The sequence below is a fragment of the Clarias gariepinus genome, chromosome 19, assembly GCF_024256425.1.
Source record: "Clarias gariepinus isolate MV-2021 ecotype Netherlands chromosome 19, CGAR_prim_01v2, whole genome shotgun sequence".
NCBI lineage: Eukaryota > Metazoa > Chordata > Actinopteri > Siluriformes > Clariidae > Clarias > Clarias gariepinus.
Genome location: NC_071118.1, coordinates 22,862,492 through 22,881,464, shown reverse-complemented (window position 1 = coordinate 22,881,464; position 18,973 = coordinate 22,862,492). Strand labels below are relative to the sequence as shown.

The following is an 18,973-nucleotide window of genomic DNA, read 5'->3' as shown; positions in this document are numbered from 1 at the left end:
TGCCTGGCCAAAAAAGGCACCATTTGAGAAGGGTCAAATTATTGGGCAAAGAAAACAACTAAGGAGATTTGAGATTGAGAACTGGGTTTAAACCCCTTCAGCACATTATTAACAGCTGGAAGGTCATTACTGAGCTGTCGAGAACCTGTGCAAGACAGATTCAAAATCATGAATGGAAATCATTTAAACATTAAACATGTTGCAGGGTAAAAGTAAAAAAATAAAAAATAAATCAACAATGAAAACCAAAGCTCTGTTTAAATTAGTTTGCTGGGGAAAGATTGGACTTTGGAGCGAAAAGGTCATGTGGTCTGATGAGTCCAGATCGACCCTGTTCCAGAGTGATGGGTGCGTCAGGGTAAGAAGGGGAAGCGCATGAATAATTTAACCATCATGCACAAGCCTCTGGAAGCAGTAGGTGCGTTCCGATCGACCTAAGGTGCCCTGCCGAGTACACTTCACAGGGTGCTCAGCCACGTTAAGTGCGATTCCAAACCGCAGGGAGCAAAAATGTTCAGTTCAAGGGGAAGTGCGAGCGGTGTAGGGAACGAGTGAATGACAGACCTACACTTCACCGGAAAAGGGAATGAAAGACTTCCCATACGACACAAAAAAGTGGAGCTCGAGAAATCATATATTATTATTATCGAGGATGACATCATATTAAAAGGCCACAAAAATTTTAACTTAGATTTAGTCATTCAATCCTTATTATATAAACTAGTAAGCTGTAAAAAGAAAAAAAAATTCCACAGTAGCAGCAACAGGTATCTGAAGTGCTTATGTTCCCATGGTAACGTTTGTCGAGGGGAAATTCCCTTCACCAACGCTGCCTGCAAGGGCTTAGGGCGCATCCTGTGAAGTACACTTTGGAATGGAGCGCAGCCAGGTGCTTTGATCTGCTCAAGTCGAGGGTCAGAAACGTCATGTGGCAATAAAATGCAGTCAGCTGATGACCTGAAATTGTGAAAGAGTGCTTCTGGGAGCAGGAGGACATTTTACACACATGCACTGGCCACCATATTGTGTGCTGTTAAAAAAAAAAAAGGCCAGGCAGTGTTATTTTAGGTGGAGTATTAATATGTTTGCCAGTATTTGACATTGTAACGCTTCAAACTAAAAGAACATGAAAGGGAAAGCGACAAAGGCTAAAACCTTGTTTCACCAGGTAGTGTTGTTCTCTAAACGGTGTTGTGGTAATTTGGCGACTGCAGCGAACACAGTGAGATTCTTGTTATAACAAAGACCACTTTTAATTACTTGTAATACATTCTACACACACTCATGCATTATTAACAATTCTTTCTTTAAACTGTTTTTTTTTTTTTGTCTCATTTAATATTTATTTACTAAAAAGAGACTTTCACTCACTGATGTCAGAAATCCAGCAATAAAGTCTACGAAGAAAAAGGTACAAGTGTGTTTTTGGTGTGTGAAAAAAAAGAGCAGAGAATGTTTTTTATTCTCATGTTTTAATGCAGAAAGCTGTCTGAATGTCTAAAAATGATTAAAAAGTGAATTTTACATAATATGATCCTTGCAATGCTGATTTCTTTTCTTTGAGCAGCCATGTAAATTCGTGTTGACATCACTTGCTGGACTTGGGGTTAATGAGACGATCTGAGGAAAGTTCCTGAGAAGCAATTTCTTTGTTTATTCCTCCCTTGTCAAATTGATAAAAGAGCTTATTTGCTCAGTGGAAGGTGAGCCGGATGGTAGGCCCAGGTTTGGCTTCCTGTTAACGCCCATACCCAAGCCTCGGGATGTAAAGCCAGCCTTAAGCCTGGAGAGAATAGCAGGGATGCGTCAGCAATCGCATCTGAACTAGAGCTTAGTACTTGACCGTATAGAGCATTTGCTCTCATTGCAGGGAGATGGATAGAATTAAGCAATCTCCCAAGTGCTTTGTACTGAATATCAGAACGGCTCTGAGTCTAAGATGCTACAGCTGCGCCAAGATTCAGCACAACAAAATGACCTATTGACCGGTGATATTGCTTTTATAAAACAGTTCTTCAAACACCACTTAAACAGATTATGATTTGTTTGTTAAATCAGAAGGTTGTGGTTCGAGACCCAGCAAGTTGCCACTGTTAAGCCCTTGATGCTTCCGCATTGCTAAAGTCTTTTCAGTAGGATTCCGAAGTAAATATCTTCATCTTTGTCCTGGTTAGTGCCTAAAAAACACTTCACGTGGCTCGAATATAGGTTTTAAAAAAAGTTCAAAAGGATTAACATAGAGAGAAGGAAAAAGACACGTTTGCTGTTTATATGATGCTTTTAAAAATAATTTATTGTTCTTTATGTACAGGAAAAGCTCTAGAAACATAGTAGAAAAAGTGAATTGTACAATAATCTGTGTCATTATAATATACACACACTCTCCCTCACACACACTCATGATCCTGATGCAAGCTGCATCTTGCACCACTGCAAATTTTCCAAGTTACAAGAAGACAACTGTCCGTACACGCAGGAAGTCAGTCCATCATGTTCCTTTTGTGTTCAGAAAAATCCTGTGTTCGAAATAAGTACCGCGTCTGTTCATGAAGAACTGAAATGAGTAGAAAATATATACATATACACACACACTTATCACTATGCTGTACGCTCGTTCCTCCGTTGAATCACTTTAGCTTTAACATAATCCACAGACGCAGGCGAAAAACTAAGACAGTGAACTATGAGTGTTTAAAATTAAAAAAAAAAAAGACAGTTTTTAAATAAATTCATTTTGCATATTTATATCAGCTTGTGGGCCTCGATCAGTTCTTTGGTATGGAGACTAAATGAAGCGATAAAGCAAAGCGGCGACTATACTCAATACACTGAACAAATGTACTGGGAAAAAAAAATAAGCACAACAAAAATCAGGCAATCAGACAACATGAGCAACATCAGAGCGAACGAGCTTCTTTATAGTTACAGAAACAAGGCTACTGTTTGACCTGAGGAGCAGCGAGACCTCGACAAGTTTGGTCCAAACGGAGAACGCTTTTTAGATCGAGGGTCAGAAAGACAAACCGAGCTGCTGCTTCATCATTGCACACGGATACACACGCAAACCGATAATACTGAAGTGACACGAAAAGCAGTAAGCGAGCAGTTTCGTGTTTGTTTCCTAACACTTACAGAGCTGTGAACTCGCTCCCTCGGGCAAGGAGTTAAAAATATCTCTAAGAGCAACATGGAATTTTTTTTTTCCCGCCCACAACATCAGGCTTCAAATTCAGGACATTTTTTATTTTTTAGATTTAAATAACACTATTACATCATCACCAGCCAAAGCATGAGGACTGCAGTGGTGCTTGAAAGCACATCGGTCAGATAATTGCAGGGTTTATTTCTTTATTTTAAACATGGTTATGTACCTTGAAGCTTTGTTATTATTACATGAGAATAAAACTAGATAAAAAAAAAAAGGTTTAAATAAATTTGGAAACTAATGGGGTGGCAATGTACTGACGGTAAATGAATCATGAAAACAGCAAACTCCTGAGCACAAGTAAAAAAACAAACAAAAAAAGAAATTTGTTAATAATGATTATAATATTTTTTTTGAGCCCGAACTCATACACTGCAGCGGCTCTTTATCACCGTGCGGATTTAAAAGCACACAGCCCTCGTTTCGAGTCTCGTCACAGGATAAACAAGCTGGATTAACACTTAATGTACGCAGGGCAAGACGAGTCAGACAGGCTGCTTTCACTTAACGATGCCATGCATTTCACGGTAGTAAATAAAAAATGAAAAAGTTCGCTCACTCAAAAACAAAACAAAACAAAAATCCATGCAGAAATAAATATATTGAACTGTACACTTACTGTGACGGAGTACTGTTTCAGATCGCTTTACTGAGCACTCAATAAAAAAAAACAAAAAAAAGGTAAAACTGCAAATGCACAGCAGGTGCAACTTGCGTATCGGTGCTTTCAAAGCACAATGACTAGAAATAAAGGGGAAATACAACAAAGTTGTGGTTTGAACAACAATAAATGAGGTATTAGAAATTCTCACAGTTGAATAAAATATCTTTACACTCATGACATCCAATTTATTAGAATCTGCTCTTCATATTAAGTATAAATGGAAAACAAAAACACGGAGGAAAACAAACTCAAGGGTCACAACTGCAGCTGCTGGAATGAGAGGAACATGTAAATGCTGTGTATAATGTGTTTTTATTTTTTTTAGGGCTAGCAGCATGCTGTAAAAACAACGCTAGCTCTGATTAGTGCTTGTGATCGGGCTCGGTAATCTGTCCATCTGATTTATATATTAAAAAAAATAATAAATGATCCAAACACACAGTGCTCCTGTAGATCTGCACTTAGACACTCGCTTTACTAATTAGATAGTAAAAACAGACTTTTGTACCAATTTTTTAATCAACTTCCATCATTTATCGTTACTTTGTTTAGAAATTCTGTAAAAATGTCGTCTAGTGTGTCATATTGTGGCGCAAAGAACATAATTTAAAAGCACCAAACGTTTTGACGATAAAATCTGCATACATGACCAACAGCCTGTGCTTTTATTGACCGGACACCACAAACCCCACCCTCTCGCTTTCCCCAAGATTCCCAAATGCTGGAAAAAGTTTGTGTAAAGTAAATGAAATTTAAGATGTACATTTGCTCATAAATTACAATTTCCAGACGGTTGGATTTTGCTTGTGTTTAGTTTTTATCCGAAAAAGGCAAAATTAATTAAAAAAAAAAAAATCTATAGCTCTTGTGACCCGTGTGTGCACGTGTCATCATTGTATGATATTTATCCAACCCTAGCAGCAACATTTGCATATGATTATGAACTGATCGTGCTGAATGTGCGAATTCGATTCTCCTCATATTATACCGTATGACGTTACATGGTGCCTTTTCCTCCACACTGAAACGTCTCCTAAGAGATAAATTTACAATTAATTTTGGAAAAACAGCCACCTCTCATAGAGATCAATAATACTGGTGTTAGAACACAGAATAAACACACATGCACACAAACGCACAGCGGTCTTGATGGCTGGATGTAAATGCAACCAAAAGACAGATCTGCAGCCATTAACTACATTCCTTAGACGTGGTTCCTACACACACAAACATACCGAGTCTTTTCTGTCCTACACTTTCCCAAATGACACCTTATTCACTACAAAGGCCACACATTCCCTCACACAGCTGTCTTTCAATGTTAAATACGCACTGAATTCATAGCGCTGAAGTCAACCAGGGGTCAAGCCGATACGATACCATCACGATTCCAAGGTGTCAGTTAGATTTGTATTGCGATTCTGTACAGATCACAAATTTATGAATATACTAATTTAAAATTGTCATTTGTAAACGTACATGAATTTTAAAAAGTATTTAAAAAAAAAACAAAGATTTTGGAGGCATCGTGGCAATGCATGATTTATCACAAAACTGAATAGAGTTTTTATCCCCCACACCTAATCAAATACATGTATTGGTTCTGACTTTTTTATTTACATTTTCAGATTTTTTTTTTTGTGTCCTGTGAGGGGGGTATTTTCAGACGCTCAACTACCTAAACATTTTTCACAACAGTTCTGCAACTTTTGTATTTAAGCAGCATCTGAAAACTTTTAATATTCGTGGATATTTAGAATTTGGGGCTCAAAACTATGCAGATTTCAAGAAAGGTTGCTCAAAACTAACAAATACAGATATGTGAACGTATATTTAAATGTGGAAGTGCGATAGTGATAAAAATTAATTATTAAGAATTGAATAACTAACCATTTTAATCTTTATGCTCTCCACTCGATTCCATACACATGTATCAAAAGAATTAATTAAATTTTTTTTATACACATATGTTCACCTCTCATCAGTGTACTGGTTCAAACATACCTCTCTATAGACCTCTCAAAGCCATAGGTTTCTGTTCTGGGAGTTTAAAGTCGCACTTCTACATTGTGCCGTGTGACGATAACATGAGCCCTACATAGTGAACAAGAAAAAGCGGGGGGGGGGGGGGGGGGGGGGGGGGGGAAAGAGCCTCCTCATTATGAAACCATCCTCCCTGTAGTGCCCACATCCACTTAATTATGTGCAACTGAAACCCAGACATGGTTCCTGCCTTTTTCCTGCGCTTACTGCCATGACCCATAATGCACTGTGTGCCCTCTTTAAAGATGCTGCATGGCTTAGTGAAGCATAATAATAATAATAATAAAAAAAATGGTGCTTTCGGACAGAACTCGGAGGAATCCAGACCCTGCTGATTCTCTTCTCTGAAATCACGAGAGTGTGCAGTCGTAAGTGCCTTCCTCAGCTGCCTCGTCCTCTGATTCCGCCTTATGTTTGTCTTCCATAACGCGAGGGGCGGAGCCGGCGGGGATCTCAAGATTCATGGGGAGGGGAAAGGCCGGGACGCCGCGGTGCTCCTCCGCTCGGGGCAGAACGGGGTCGGCCATCTTGGAGAGAGACGGCTGGAACGAGTCGAGTGAAATCTGATCCATTGAGACGTCGCACAGCTTCTGCAGCTCGGGAGCGATGAGGTTCAGGAAGGGCTTGTAACCAAGACTGGGGACAGACAGAGAGCTTGGTAAATGTTTTCGAAAGGTTTCTTTTAAAAACGCAGCACACATGCGCATGAACACAAACCAACTGACCAATCAGACGAAGCCCACTGGTCAATAGCGACGAGTCCAGCTTGTACACTCTGAACCGTGTCTGTATCCGCGGCATCTAAAAATCCCACAACTTGCTTGATGACGCCGACATCGCGCAGAATCAGGCCAATGACAACGCTCCATTCCAGACATCCTGCCTCTAAAAACACATGTAGCAAATACCTGTGGAAAGACAACAACCTGAATAACACACTCCAGTTACAGACACAGAAAGAATGAACAGATTTCACAACACCCACCATCCCCCCATTACACACACACGATTCATCATCTTTACATCTTTCCTATGAAAAAGCATGAATGTTTCAAAGTGCACAGCTGACTACTGAAATTAACATTACAGTGGGAACAACCTGTCCCTCAGTGATGATGTCAGCATTCTGATGGGTTTACCTTAGCTGCACCTGGGACTTGTGAGGACCCTTATTGGCCAGCTCCATGGAGATGTGCTCCAGCTGTGACTGGCTGAGGCTCAGGGTGGAGAAGTTCTCGTCCACCATCGTCCAGTCACCATCCACCATGGAGCTCGTCTCGGTCAGATCTGTGGCTGAGCCGATACTGCACTCCTCCGCTGGAGAGGAGAGCGAATGTTAAATAAACTGATAAACGAGCTTAAACGAGCGACGGAGAGAAGCCAACTCACTTTTATTGATGAGGGGAGACAGAAATGCTTCTTGGGTTTGCGGAGCCCCGTGGGAAGAGGCCGAGTCGGTCTCTTTAGGCTCCGCCCCCAGACCGTCCAACCAGTTGTGATTAGTAGTGATCTGAGGCGGTGCCGTGTCCATGTCGCTGTTCAGTAAACTATCGTTAGAGCGCGACTTCAGCAGACGTGTGCTCAGGACTGCAGAGAGGAAAGAGGCAGAGGAGGTTCAACAATTTACTCATAAATAAGTTATATATATTAAGTTTTATTTATATATAAAAAAAAAAAAAAAAAATGAAGTTGTTTACACAGCGAGGTACACACACACACACCTGCTCGACAGCGTCCATTTTTAAGGGGTGAGCCAGCCGGGAGAACAGGAAAAGGCCACAGGAAATCGTTATGAAGGCATTTAAGGGCAGAGACAAAGTCAACGATACGAGCGACCCGTGTACGCTCACGGGTCAGCCAGCCAATCAGCTCGAAGCCCAGCTGCGCAGAGAAACAGCCGAGGTCTTTCAGGCGAATCTGCTCCAGTAGATGTCGAGCATGACGCCACAACATCATGTCGATGTACATGTTCTCAGCACTGTCGCTCTCCTTACTGCACACAGACACGACACAAAAATGTCAGCAAACGACGATCAAATGTACTGTAGGTTTCTAGATCACATTACACAGTACTTGTGATTTTCAGGTGCTCTATTCAAGAGTGTGTGTGTGTGTGTGTGTGTGTATATATAGAAAATGCTTATAGAGCTTCATTTAAAAGTCAAGATCAAGAATAGGTTTAAACGAGTGTAAAATTGTCACTCGGAGTGTAAAATTTATGGGAAATTCTCATAAAAACTAAAGTGGTGTGTTCGTGTATATCAGACCCTTTGGTGGAGTGTCCTGAAGGCATGCTGAATGTTTTCTGTAAATTAAATTTTCCTGTAGAAACAGTTTCTGCTGTCTGAGACAGACTGATGCTGCGATGGCGGAAAAACTCAAAACCTCCGGAAGAGCTCGGCTCCTAAACGAAAGAGAGGGGAAAAAAAACAACAAACACAATTAATAAAGTAAATATATATTTGAATAAAACTGACTGGATGTGGTAAAAAAAATTAACTAAATAAACAAAATGTTCCCTACATGACTTTTAGGTTATTTTTTTCTCTTGAATGTAGTAAAATAACTTTTCAGTTTATCAAAAAAAACATTTTTTTAAAGGGCATGTTAAAAATGGTGTGCCTGATCTTGATGTTCAATACACCTCACTCACCTGACTGGTTGGAGTAGTGGGTGGAGTTTCACTCTCGCCAGACCCAATAGCCTTGAGGAATCGGATCATGTGACGACAGAGATCCCATTTTCCTTGCTCGAGTGCGGTGTTGAAGAGGAGAGTAGCGTGCTGACGACTCACTGCTGGAGCCTCCATGTTCTAGCAAAGGTATGACAGGGTTATGAGAAACGTTACTTACAAACTCAAAGCAACTAAATCTACGCTCACATTAGAAGCCATAGTGGTCAATTATTATTATTTTTTGTCAGATCTGATTTGCATGTCCGCTAAGTGACTTAAAATGAAGCATGTCCTTTTTAAAAATTCATGATCTATCATTAATAAGGTAAAAACCTCTGTCTATTTGTCCTGGTATTAGAGGAATTAAAATGTTTTGCAATGTTCTCACAAGATTGTACATGTACATGTCCTTACAACGAATTTTAAAGAAAGCTGATATGCATGTATTTAACAACTTATGAACCTAATGCTGATATTATAAGCCATTTTTTCTAATACCACACCTCCGCAAAACAGAGCTTTTTGTTTTTTAATTGCCCCTTTTACCTGGAGTATGATGAGATATGAAGCTGCTGTGTCCAGATCCTGGGCCATGATGCACTCCTCAAAGAGATCTTTTGGATTCCCGACGGCAGCAAACAGGTAGTTCCAGAGGTTAAACTCTGTCTTGCGGGCACAGTGGACGATGGTGCGCAGGAACAGAGGGAACTCGGCCAGGAACTTGGCCACAGTGGGCAGCAGCGGGTCGGGGATGGGCTCGCGAGACGTGGCCTCTTCCTCCAGCACCACGTGAACCATCAGCTCCAGCACGTGCGAGAAATAAGGCAGCGATGAGCATGACTGAGCCAACAGCAAAGCCTGCTCACCCAAATTTCTCACCAGCAGCTGGCGGAGGAGGTGGTGGAGGTAGATCTGAGATGTCCTTTCCACCAAACAGAACGGAAAGAACGACTCGGGGGGCTCTCGGGACAGAGAAAACGTAGAGGGCCTGCGAGAAAGGCTTTCTTTGGTGGAAGAGTCTCCTCCAATGCTTTCTAAAGAGGATGAATTTCCTCCGAGGGCATCTTTGGAGGAAAAAGATGAGTCGTAGAGAAGGGTATCGTTAGCAGCGCCCAAAACGAGTGCGTCCTCCGACAGCACAGCGAGCGGGTAGATGTCGAGGAGGAATGAGAGCATGATGCGGCGCGAGAGAAACGAGTGCGGTTTGCGGTTCTCGCGGCGTGGGAACAGAGGGAGCCACACCTTCATCCCTGACTCGCCGCATGAGAGCCACAGAGCCTCCACTAGGTGGCGCTTCTTAGAACCAGAGTGACTCGATGCCCACACGCTCTCCACACACTGAGCCAGAACCACCGGTGGAGAGAAAGGCAACTACAGGGAGAAGGAAACGTTACAAAAAAAAAATAAACACAGGAAAAGCACAAATACTACATAAAAGAGGGAAAGAACAATGTCGGGAATTTAAACTAATTTAGATAGCAGTTAAATATAAAGTAAACATTTCTATTAATTTAAACCTACTCCTAGTGCATACACAAGGTCTATAACTTACCAATGTTTTCTGACTGGTTGATGTGTCCTTGTCTCGTACCTGTGGGCAAGACCGATCTCTCTGCAGCATAATAAGCTGACCAGCCAAATTCAACAGAATACTTTCTGCATTACATGCCTGAGAGAGGGAGGGGGAGAAGGGTTGGTAATAAATAAAATGGAAGAAAGTTATGTTTTATTAGTCATGTAAAAACTTTTATACATGCATAAGGAGTGTGTTTGAATAAAGGCACATATGAGAAGGATCTGTGGTTCAGTGATCAGATATTCCAGTCACTGTTTTAAGTGAGCAAGATTGTGTCTGTGCGTGTGTGTGTCTAAAATTTGGTTTTTAGTGACAGTGCCATGTTCTGCCTGGAGTGAGTGAACGTGTCCGTTGTACCTGCTGTATGGTTTCCAGGGACATTCCCATCTCTCTTTTGTGTGTGTTTGCGCATCTGCCGTGTGATTTTCAATGATATTCCTATGTTAAAGTGTGTGTGTATGTATGAGAGAGTTAGTAAGAGTGCGTACCTGCTGTGTGGTCTTCAGTGACATTCCCGTCTCTGTTCTGACTGAAGTGAGTGTGACTGAAACCACCAGCGCAGGATGAGGAATGTAACGTGACATCGACACTTCCTGTAGGACATCTACACACACTGAAGTGCTGAGAACACAGAGAGAGAGAGATCCTCTAAACAATCTCAGTCTGCAGATGTTTTTGTTTAAAGTAAATTAAACTTTTAAATATTACATCTTGCAACAAAAACTCTTAATAATTACAAACATTTTTAATACTTTAAAAAAGTGAAGCTTAGTGTCACTTTACTGCAAAATGGAAACCTTAGCTAGACACAGTTTTATCAACATGTTTAAATGTATTTTCCGTGTGTGTGTGTGTGTGTGTGTGTGTGTTAGTTACCCATCTTGCTTCTTTTCGATGCTATAAAGGCAGATGGAACAGTCAGTGCGAAATATAATGATTGTGTTTCTGAACACGTTGAGCAGCAAAGTTTCAGCATGCAGCTTTGTCACACTTGCAAAAGCGTTGTCAAGGTTCGAGGACCGGAGATATAATCTCAGCTATGCAAAAACAAAAAAAGGAGAGGACACAATATAAGGAAATGATGAAATCAGTTAAAAGCACAATATCCTGTTAGGGTTAGTTCATTGTTTTATATTTACATGTTTGTCTTTTATGTGTGTGTAAGAGTGGGGACAGAAAAAAAAAAAAAAAAAAAAAAGAACCTGTTTTTAGCAATACCTACCCACATGCTGACATTGGCTTAGGCTTTGTTGACATTACCAGCCCGAAGTGAATGAATCATTTTTTTTTTTTAACCCAAATGTGACCGATCAGATTTTTTTTTAGGACTCTCTGAATGCACAAATCTGACCTTTTTCAGATTGGATCTGTGTCACCTTCTTATGTGGTCCTGGATCGGATACATATCCGAAATGTATTCATGTGATTTGAGTGAGATTGGACAGATCAGAATGTATTACACATGTAAGGCGATCACTGAGGAGTAGGGCTGCAAACAACAATTATTTTTTCAATTAATCGACGAATCGGATAAAAAAAACAACAAAAAAAAAAACCAAGATTCATTTCTAACCCTTTTTTAAAAAAAAAACAGAAAAGTGCATAAACACGTTGCTTCTTAAACTGTTATAATAATAATAAAATAAAAATGGATTAACACAAAAAACAGACATGTATGCTTTACATCTGCCAAATATATACATTGCACGGTGCCCAATGACACACGCCCACAGACAGAAAAGAGCAGGCTAAGCCTTGAACAGAGAAAGAAATTTGATTTTTTATGTCTCTAATGAGATTCGCTTTTCCTTTACATGCGCGCTGTTCACACACATACAGACACAAAATGAAATATTTTTTACACGCACACACGGTCACAGTGTATAGTAAACAATATATGCATGCAATGTTGATTACTCCAGTAAGAGATGCACACTAAGACCCAGCATGGGAGACATTTACCCGACATCTATCTCTGCCTCCGCTCGTTTTTTTAAATATTTATTTTTGCTCCATCCTGTCTATGAGGAAACTTTAGAACTCTGCTAGCATCAGTGCTCAAGACCGAGTGTGTTCACTCCGCACTCAACTAAAGTTTTTTTTTTTTTTATAATTAAATGTCTCAGCATCACGTGACAACAAATCGATTAAAATCGACTACTTAGTTGGTAACGTATTTCATCAATTCGTTGTTGCAGCCCTGCTGATGAGTCAATACCATAACAGTGCAAGCAATAAACAAAACAGTTAAAGCAAGGCTTCTGGCTTTCTTTCTTCTCTTGGCCCTCAACAAATACAGCAGAGTAACTGCTTGTCGTCCTCCAGAGCAAAATTCCACACATATTTTTGCTAAAATCAATTCTATTGTTTGAAATGAATGAGTGGTCACACACACAAGAAATATGACTTGTTCTAACCCAGATAGCGCGAGCAAAGACCTCTTTATACGTACGTGTGTGCTTGCCACATATAATTACAAATGTGAAACTTTATAACTTCATTATTAAGTTAATAATAAGTTTAGATTTCAAACATTTGCTTTACAGCATTTCTTTCCAAGTGTTTCAGCATTCCACACGGAACTGCAAATGGTGAACGAACTAATCTTGCAAACGGTTCACAGCGTTGCGGTAAAAGATAAACATTTCAACCCTAAAGTGAAAACCCTAACGCACCACACTACCCCAATTTTGAATATTTTCCTTCCTACATAACCTCAATGTTTTAGTGCTGACACAACCTCTGGTAAGTGCAATGTGATGTATTACAGTTTAATAAATAGAGAGAGAGAGAGAGAGAGAAAGAGAAAGAAAAAAAAAAAAGGATTCTGTCAACAGGTAACAATCTCAGCTTTAAACAAAACCAAAGTCCAAAAACAACAAACTCATTGTGTGTAAACTGGTGCCGTACCTCCTCCTGCTGGTCGATGAAATTGTAACAGGCAACGACGACAAAGTCATTCCACCAGGTGAGGCCGCCGGTCACAGTCATGCTCTGTTCCTGTTATACATACAGGTAAGAAGGAATACAAAATGAAACTGTTATGACTGCCAGCCATCACGTGATGCATTAAACAGCCAATGATTGTGCACACTACAAATAAGTGATTAAAAAAAGTTGCAGATCATCCAAAACATCTCTGATCAGAATTATGTATGAGAACAAGTGTAACATTTTACCTGTGTAATGTTTCCAAACAGTTTCCATTTCCTGGTATATAATGAGTAATGTGCAAATCCGCGTCTCCCCGCAACCACCAAACACTGACCTGCTGAGTCTATGGCTGCAAACTACACACACACGCACACATGCACACAGGTTAATTCCATTCAAACCAGAGCATTAAAACAAACATGCCTTCGCACAAAAGTAAGATCAAATTGACATACATATATACATACACACACATACACTCACCTGAAGGTTTATTAGGAACACCATACTAATACAGTGTTTGACCCCCTTTCGCCTTCAGAACTGCCTTAATTCTATGTGGCATTGATTCAACAAGGTGCTGAAAGCATTCTTTAGAAATGTTGGCCCATATTGATAGGATAGCATCTTGCAGTTGATGGAGATTTGTTGGATGCACATCCAGGGCACGAAGCTCCCGTTCCACCACATCCCAAAGATGCTCTATTGGGTTGAGATCTGGTGACTGTGGGGGCCATTTTAGTACAGTGAACTCATTGTCATGTTCAAGAAACCAATTTAAAATGATTAGAGCTTTGTGACATGGTGCATTATCCTGCTGGAAGTAGCCATCAGAGGATGGGTACATGGTGGTCATAAAGGGATGGACATGGTCAGAAACAATGCTCAGGTAGCCCGTGGCATTTAAACGATGCCCAATTGGCACTAAGGGGCCTAAAGTGTGCCAAGAAAACATCCCCCACACCATTACACCACCACCACCAGCCTGCACAGTGGTAACAAGGCATGATGGATCCATGTTCTCATTCTGTTTACGCCAAATTCTGACTCTACCATCTGAATGTCTCAACAGAAATCGAGACTCATCAGACCAGGCAACATTTTTCCATTCTTTATCTGTCCCATTTTGGTGAGCTTGTGAGCTGTAGCCTGTTTTTCCTATTTGTAGTGGAGATGAGTGGTACTTTCTGCTGTTGTAGCCCATCCACCTCAAGGTTGTGTGTTGTGGCTTCACAAATGCTTTGCTGCATAACTCGGTTGTAACGAGTGATTATTTCAGTCAAAGTTGCTCTTCTATCAGCTTGAATCAGTCGGCCCATTCTCCTCTGAACTCTAGCCTCAACAAGGCATTTTCGCCCACAGGACCGCCGCATACTGGATGTTTTTCCTGTTTCACACCATTCTTTGTAAACCCTAGAAATGGTTGTGCGTGAAAATCCCAGTAACTGAGCAAACAGGCCCGTCTGGCACCAACAACCATGCCACGCTTAAAATAGCTTAAATCACCTTTCTTTCCCATTCTGACATTCAGTTTGGAGTTCAGGAGATTGTCTTGACCAGGACCACACCCCTAAATGCATTGAAGCAACTGCCATGTGATTGGTTGATTAGATAATTGCATTAATGAGAAATTAAACAGGTGTTCCTAATAATCCTTTAGGTCAGTATATATATATATATATATATATATATATATACATATACACACACACACACATATACACACAGCAAAAAAGAAACGTTCCTTTTCAGGACTGCGTATTTCAACAATAATGTTGTAAAAATCCAAATAACTTTACAGATCTTCATTGTAAAAGGTTTAAACAATGTTTTCCATGCATGTTCAATTAACCATAATCAATTAATTAACATGCACCTGTGGAATGGTCGTTAAGACCTTAACAGCTTACAGAAAGTAGGCATTTAAGGTCACAGTTCTAAAAACGCAGGACACTAAAGAGACTTGTCTACCGACTGTGAAAAACACCCAAAGAAAGATGCCCAGGGTCCCTGCTCATCTGCGTGAACGTGCATTAGGCATGCTGCAGGGAGGCATGAGGACTGCTGATGTGGCTAGGGCAATACATTGCCATGTCCGCACTGTGAGACGCCTAAGACAGCGCTACAGGGAGACAGGAAGGACAGCTGATCATCCTCGCAGTGGAAGACCACGTGTAACAACACCTGCACACAGGATCGGTACATCCGAATATCACACCTGCGTGACAGGTACAGGATGGCCACAACAACTGCCCGAGTCACACCAGGAACACACAATCCCTCCATCAGTGCTCAGACTGTCCGCAATAGGCAGTCCATGAGGAGGAGATGCACTGCAGTACTTCAAGCAGCTGGTGGCCACACCAGATACTGACTGGTACTTTTGATTTTGAGCCTCCCTTCATTCAGGGACACATTGTGAAACATTTTTTGTTTTAGTTTTAGTGTCTTTGCACAAAGACACTTTGTTCTATGCATATTTGCACACCCAGTACAGTATATTTCAATTTGTACAGTATATTTCTCAGTACAGTATATTTCAATTTGTACAGTATATTTCTATTTTTTTGTACATCATATTTCTATTTTTATTTTTTGTTCTATTTTTCCTAGTTTAATTAAATTTTTCTATTAAATTTTTCTATCGTATTTCTTTTATTCATTTTATTTCTTATTGTAAACTTTAATTCTCTTTTAGGGTCACTGGCAGTCGTATAAGCATTTCACTACATTTCGTACTGTGTATGACTGTGTATGTGACAAATAAAATTTTAATTTGATTTGAATTTGATTTAGTTTATGTCTTATGGTGTTGACTCTTTTAGTGTTTATACAAATATTTACACATTAAGTTTACTGAAAGTAAAAACAGTTGAAAGTCAGACATTTCTTTTTTTTGCTGAGTATGTACACACACACACACATATATATATATATATATATATATATATATATATATATATATATATATATAATACACACTTACCCGTATTGGCCAGTTAGTTTCTAGGTATGTGCTGTAAATCTGAAAGCAAAAACATTTTGCAATTATTTGAGTAAGTTTGAACTCTGCTATAGAAAACACACACAAGCATGAATCAGTGTGTAATATACTGTATTCATAACAATTAACAAAAATAAAGTGATACAATTTAATTGTGTACATCAATGTTTGTGTTTGTAAAGCATGTGTAAACGCAGGTGTGCAACAATAAAACATCATGCAGCAGGTGTGTTTACTGTACCTGCCTGTCCTCCTGGAGTGTATGCACATGTATTTAAACGGGCCACGTGTGTGTGTGTGTGTGTGTGTGTGTGTGTGTGTGTGTGTGTGTGTGTGTGTGTGTGTGAGAGAGAGAGAGAGATCACTTTAATCAGTGCAGCAGGTGTGTGTAGTTTTTTGCATGTACCTGCACCACATGCCAGTGTTTGTGTCCCAGTAAAGTGCTGAGCTGTGTGTGTGTTGTGCTTCGAGCTGAGTGTTGGTCCTGGTTGTGTATCTGAACCGCAGCATCTCCACACGTCATCAGCAGCCGATCCTCCCCGTGGAGAAGCACCTGCTCCTGATTACTCTGTATACACCACGGCATTAAAGAGAGAGAAATCAAACTACTGCATCTACACACACACATTTTGATGGTTGCACTGTGGCGTGCTTTAAACTTCAAAGCATGTTGGTGTGATCTTACCGTACAGGGATTGACTGTGAGTGCGCTCTTAATGAATTGAAACTGCAGAATGGAGGCCTGGCTTAACTGTTGAGACTGCTCCGTGCCTGCATCTGTACTGCCAATCACCCACAGGTGGTAACCCTCTGCTCCCCAGCTCTGAAAAGCAGACGCAAACAGGACATGACGTCACCTCCACCACTACACGCTCCTGTAGTTAAAGCGCATCATTAAACAATATTCAGACTAGAACTAGTCTCTATTTAATCTTGTGTTATTGAGTAAAGAAAAAAAAAATGCTGAGAGGTTTCACCATAGAGCTGATCTTTAGTGGCTCCTTCTTAGTGCCGTCTGATCGGTACCTGAGGAGAGAAAGAGGAAGGAAGAGTGGAGCAATAATTATAAAGAGAAAGTGATATGGAAAACAAACAGCTCCCTTATTTAAAACTAAAACCCCCACCTCCACTTGACCTGTGTAGAAAACATGATGGGGCAAAAAAGTATTTAGTCAGCCACCAATTGTGCAAGTTCTTCCACTTAAAAAGATGAGAGGCCTGTAATTTTCATCATAGGTATACCTCAACTATGAAAGACAAAATAAAATAAAATAAAAATCCAGAAAATCACATTGTAAGATTTTTAATAAATTTATTTGCAAATTATGGTGAAAAATAAGTATTTGGTCAATAACAAAATTTCATCTCAATACTTAGACCTCTGTCATTGCCAACAAATGGTATATAACAAACGTTTTCCTGTATGTCTTTCACACACTGTCGCTGATATTTTGGCCCATTATTCCATGCAGATCTCCTCTAGAGCAGTGATGCTGTTGCTGGGCAACACAGACTTTCAACTTCCCCCAAAGATTTTCTATGGGGTTAAGATCTAGAGACTGGCTAGGCCACTCCAGGACCTTGAAATGCTTCTTAAAAAGCCACTTATTTGTTGCCCAGGCGATGTGTTTGGGATCATTGTCATGCTGAAAGACCCAGCCACGTTTCATCTTCAATGCCCTTGCTGATTGAAGGAGGTTTTTACTTAAAATCTCACGATACATGGATCGGTCTTCCAGGTCCCTTTGCAGATAAACACCCCCAAAGCATCATGTTTCCACCTCCATGCTTCACAGTAGGTATGGTGGTCTTTGGATGCAACTCGGCATTCTTTCTTCTCCAAACACTAAGTTTTATTTTGGTTTAATCTGACCACATTACATTCTTCCAATTATCTTTTGGATAATCCAAATGCTCTCTAGCAAACTTCAAACGGGCCTGGACATGTACTGGCTTAAGCAAGGGGACACGTCTGGCACTGCAAGATTTAAGTTCCTGGCGGCGCAGTGTGTTACTGATGGTAGCCTTTGTTACTTTGGTCCCAGCTCTCTGCAAGTCATTCACTAATACCTCATTTCCACTACACTGGTGCCAGGTGCCCGCATTTACACTAGACAGGAGCTCAGCGGGAGCTGCATGATAACACGTCACAGGCCACGCCCACTAAACAGAAACGAACATGGCCAAAGTCAGTTTACTGATTATTCTCCAAACTTTGAAAATGTATTTCAGTATCCAAAGGCATCTTATTCGACATGTTATAACTGCTGAAAGTCTTTCTTCAGTTTTTTTTTAGCTTATTTACTATTTGGTCGGTTGTTCGTGTAAAGCCTGCGACACTTTTTTTTTTCTTAACACTTTTTTTTTTCTTAAAGCACTTTTCAATTTCTGCTGAATCTCGGCGATTGTCCAAATTGCTAAAAGCGCTTTTGTTTCGTCCGCGCTCCACATAAACGGACTTTGGGTTGCCGCCATTTATTTTTAACGCTCCCTATAACTTCGCCCACTGGTTCGAAATTGGGAACCGGCACGGGAACCAGAGCAGTGGAAAAGGGGTATAGGTCCCCCCTGTGTGGTTCTGGGATTTTTGCTTACAGTTCTTGTGATCATTTTGACCCCACGGGGTAAGATCTTGCATGGAGCCCCAGATCGAGCTACAAGATCATCGGTGGTCTTGTATGTCCTCCATTTTTGAACAATTGCTCCCACAGTTGATTTCTTCACATTAAGCTGCTTACCTATTGCAGATTCAGTCTTCCCAGCCTGGTGCAGGTCAACAATTTTGTTTCTGGTGTCCTTTGACAGCTCTTTGGTTTCGGCCAACAGATGCCATTAATACAGGTAATGAATGGAGGACAGAGGAGCTCCTTAAA

General features: G+C 40.5%; 1 protein-coding gene across 1 annotated transcript in view; it reads right to left on the bottom strand.

Moving 5' to 3' along the window:
- Nucleotides 1-5,996: 5,996 nt before the first annotated feature.
- The window catches only part of ric1 (RIC1 homolog, RAB6A GEF complex partner 1), a 56,591-nt gene continuing 43,614 nt past the window's right edge, over nt 5,997-18,973 (bottom strand). The window contains exons 10-26 of the mRNA XM_053477836.1: nt 17,078-17,126; nt 16,786-16,923; nt 16,507-16,668; nt 16,083-16,121; nt 13,342-13,452; nt 13,073-13,162; nt 11,039-11,199; nt 10,651-10,783; nt 10,139-10,255; nt 9,133-9,957; nt 8,566-8,724; nt 8,180-8,316; nt 7,634-7,905; nt 7,302-7,499; nt 7,052-7,229; nt 6,638-6,820; nt 5,997-6,548 (exon numbers count right to left, since the gene is read on the bottom strand). Coding sequence (XP_053333811.1) covers nt 6,263-6,548; nt 6,638-6,820; nt 7,052-7,229; nt 7,302-7,499; nt 7,634-7,905; nt 8,180-8,316; nt 8,566-8,724; nt 9,133-9,957; nt 10,139-10,255; nt 10,651-10,783; nt 11,039-11,199; nt 13,073-13,162; nt 13,342-13,452; nt 16,083-16,121; nt 16,507-16,668; nt 16,786-16,923; nt 17,078-17,126 — 3,238 coding nt within the window. The 3' untranslated portion in view covers nt 5,997-6,262. The remainder of the gene's footprint in view (nt 6,549-6,637; nt 6,821-7,051; nt 7,230-7,301; nt 7,500-7,633; nt 7,906-8,179; nt 8,317-8,565; nt 8,725-9,132; nt 9,958-10,138; nt 10,256-10,650; nt 10,784-11,038; nt 11,200-13,072; nt 13,163-13,341; nt 13,453-16,082; nt 16,122-16,506; nt 16,669-16,785; nt 16,924-17,077; nt 17,127-18,973) is intronic.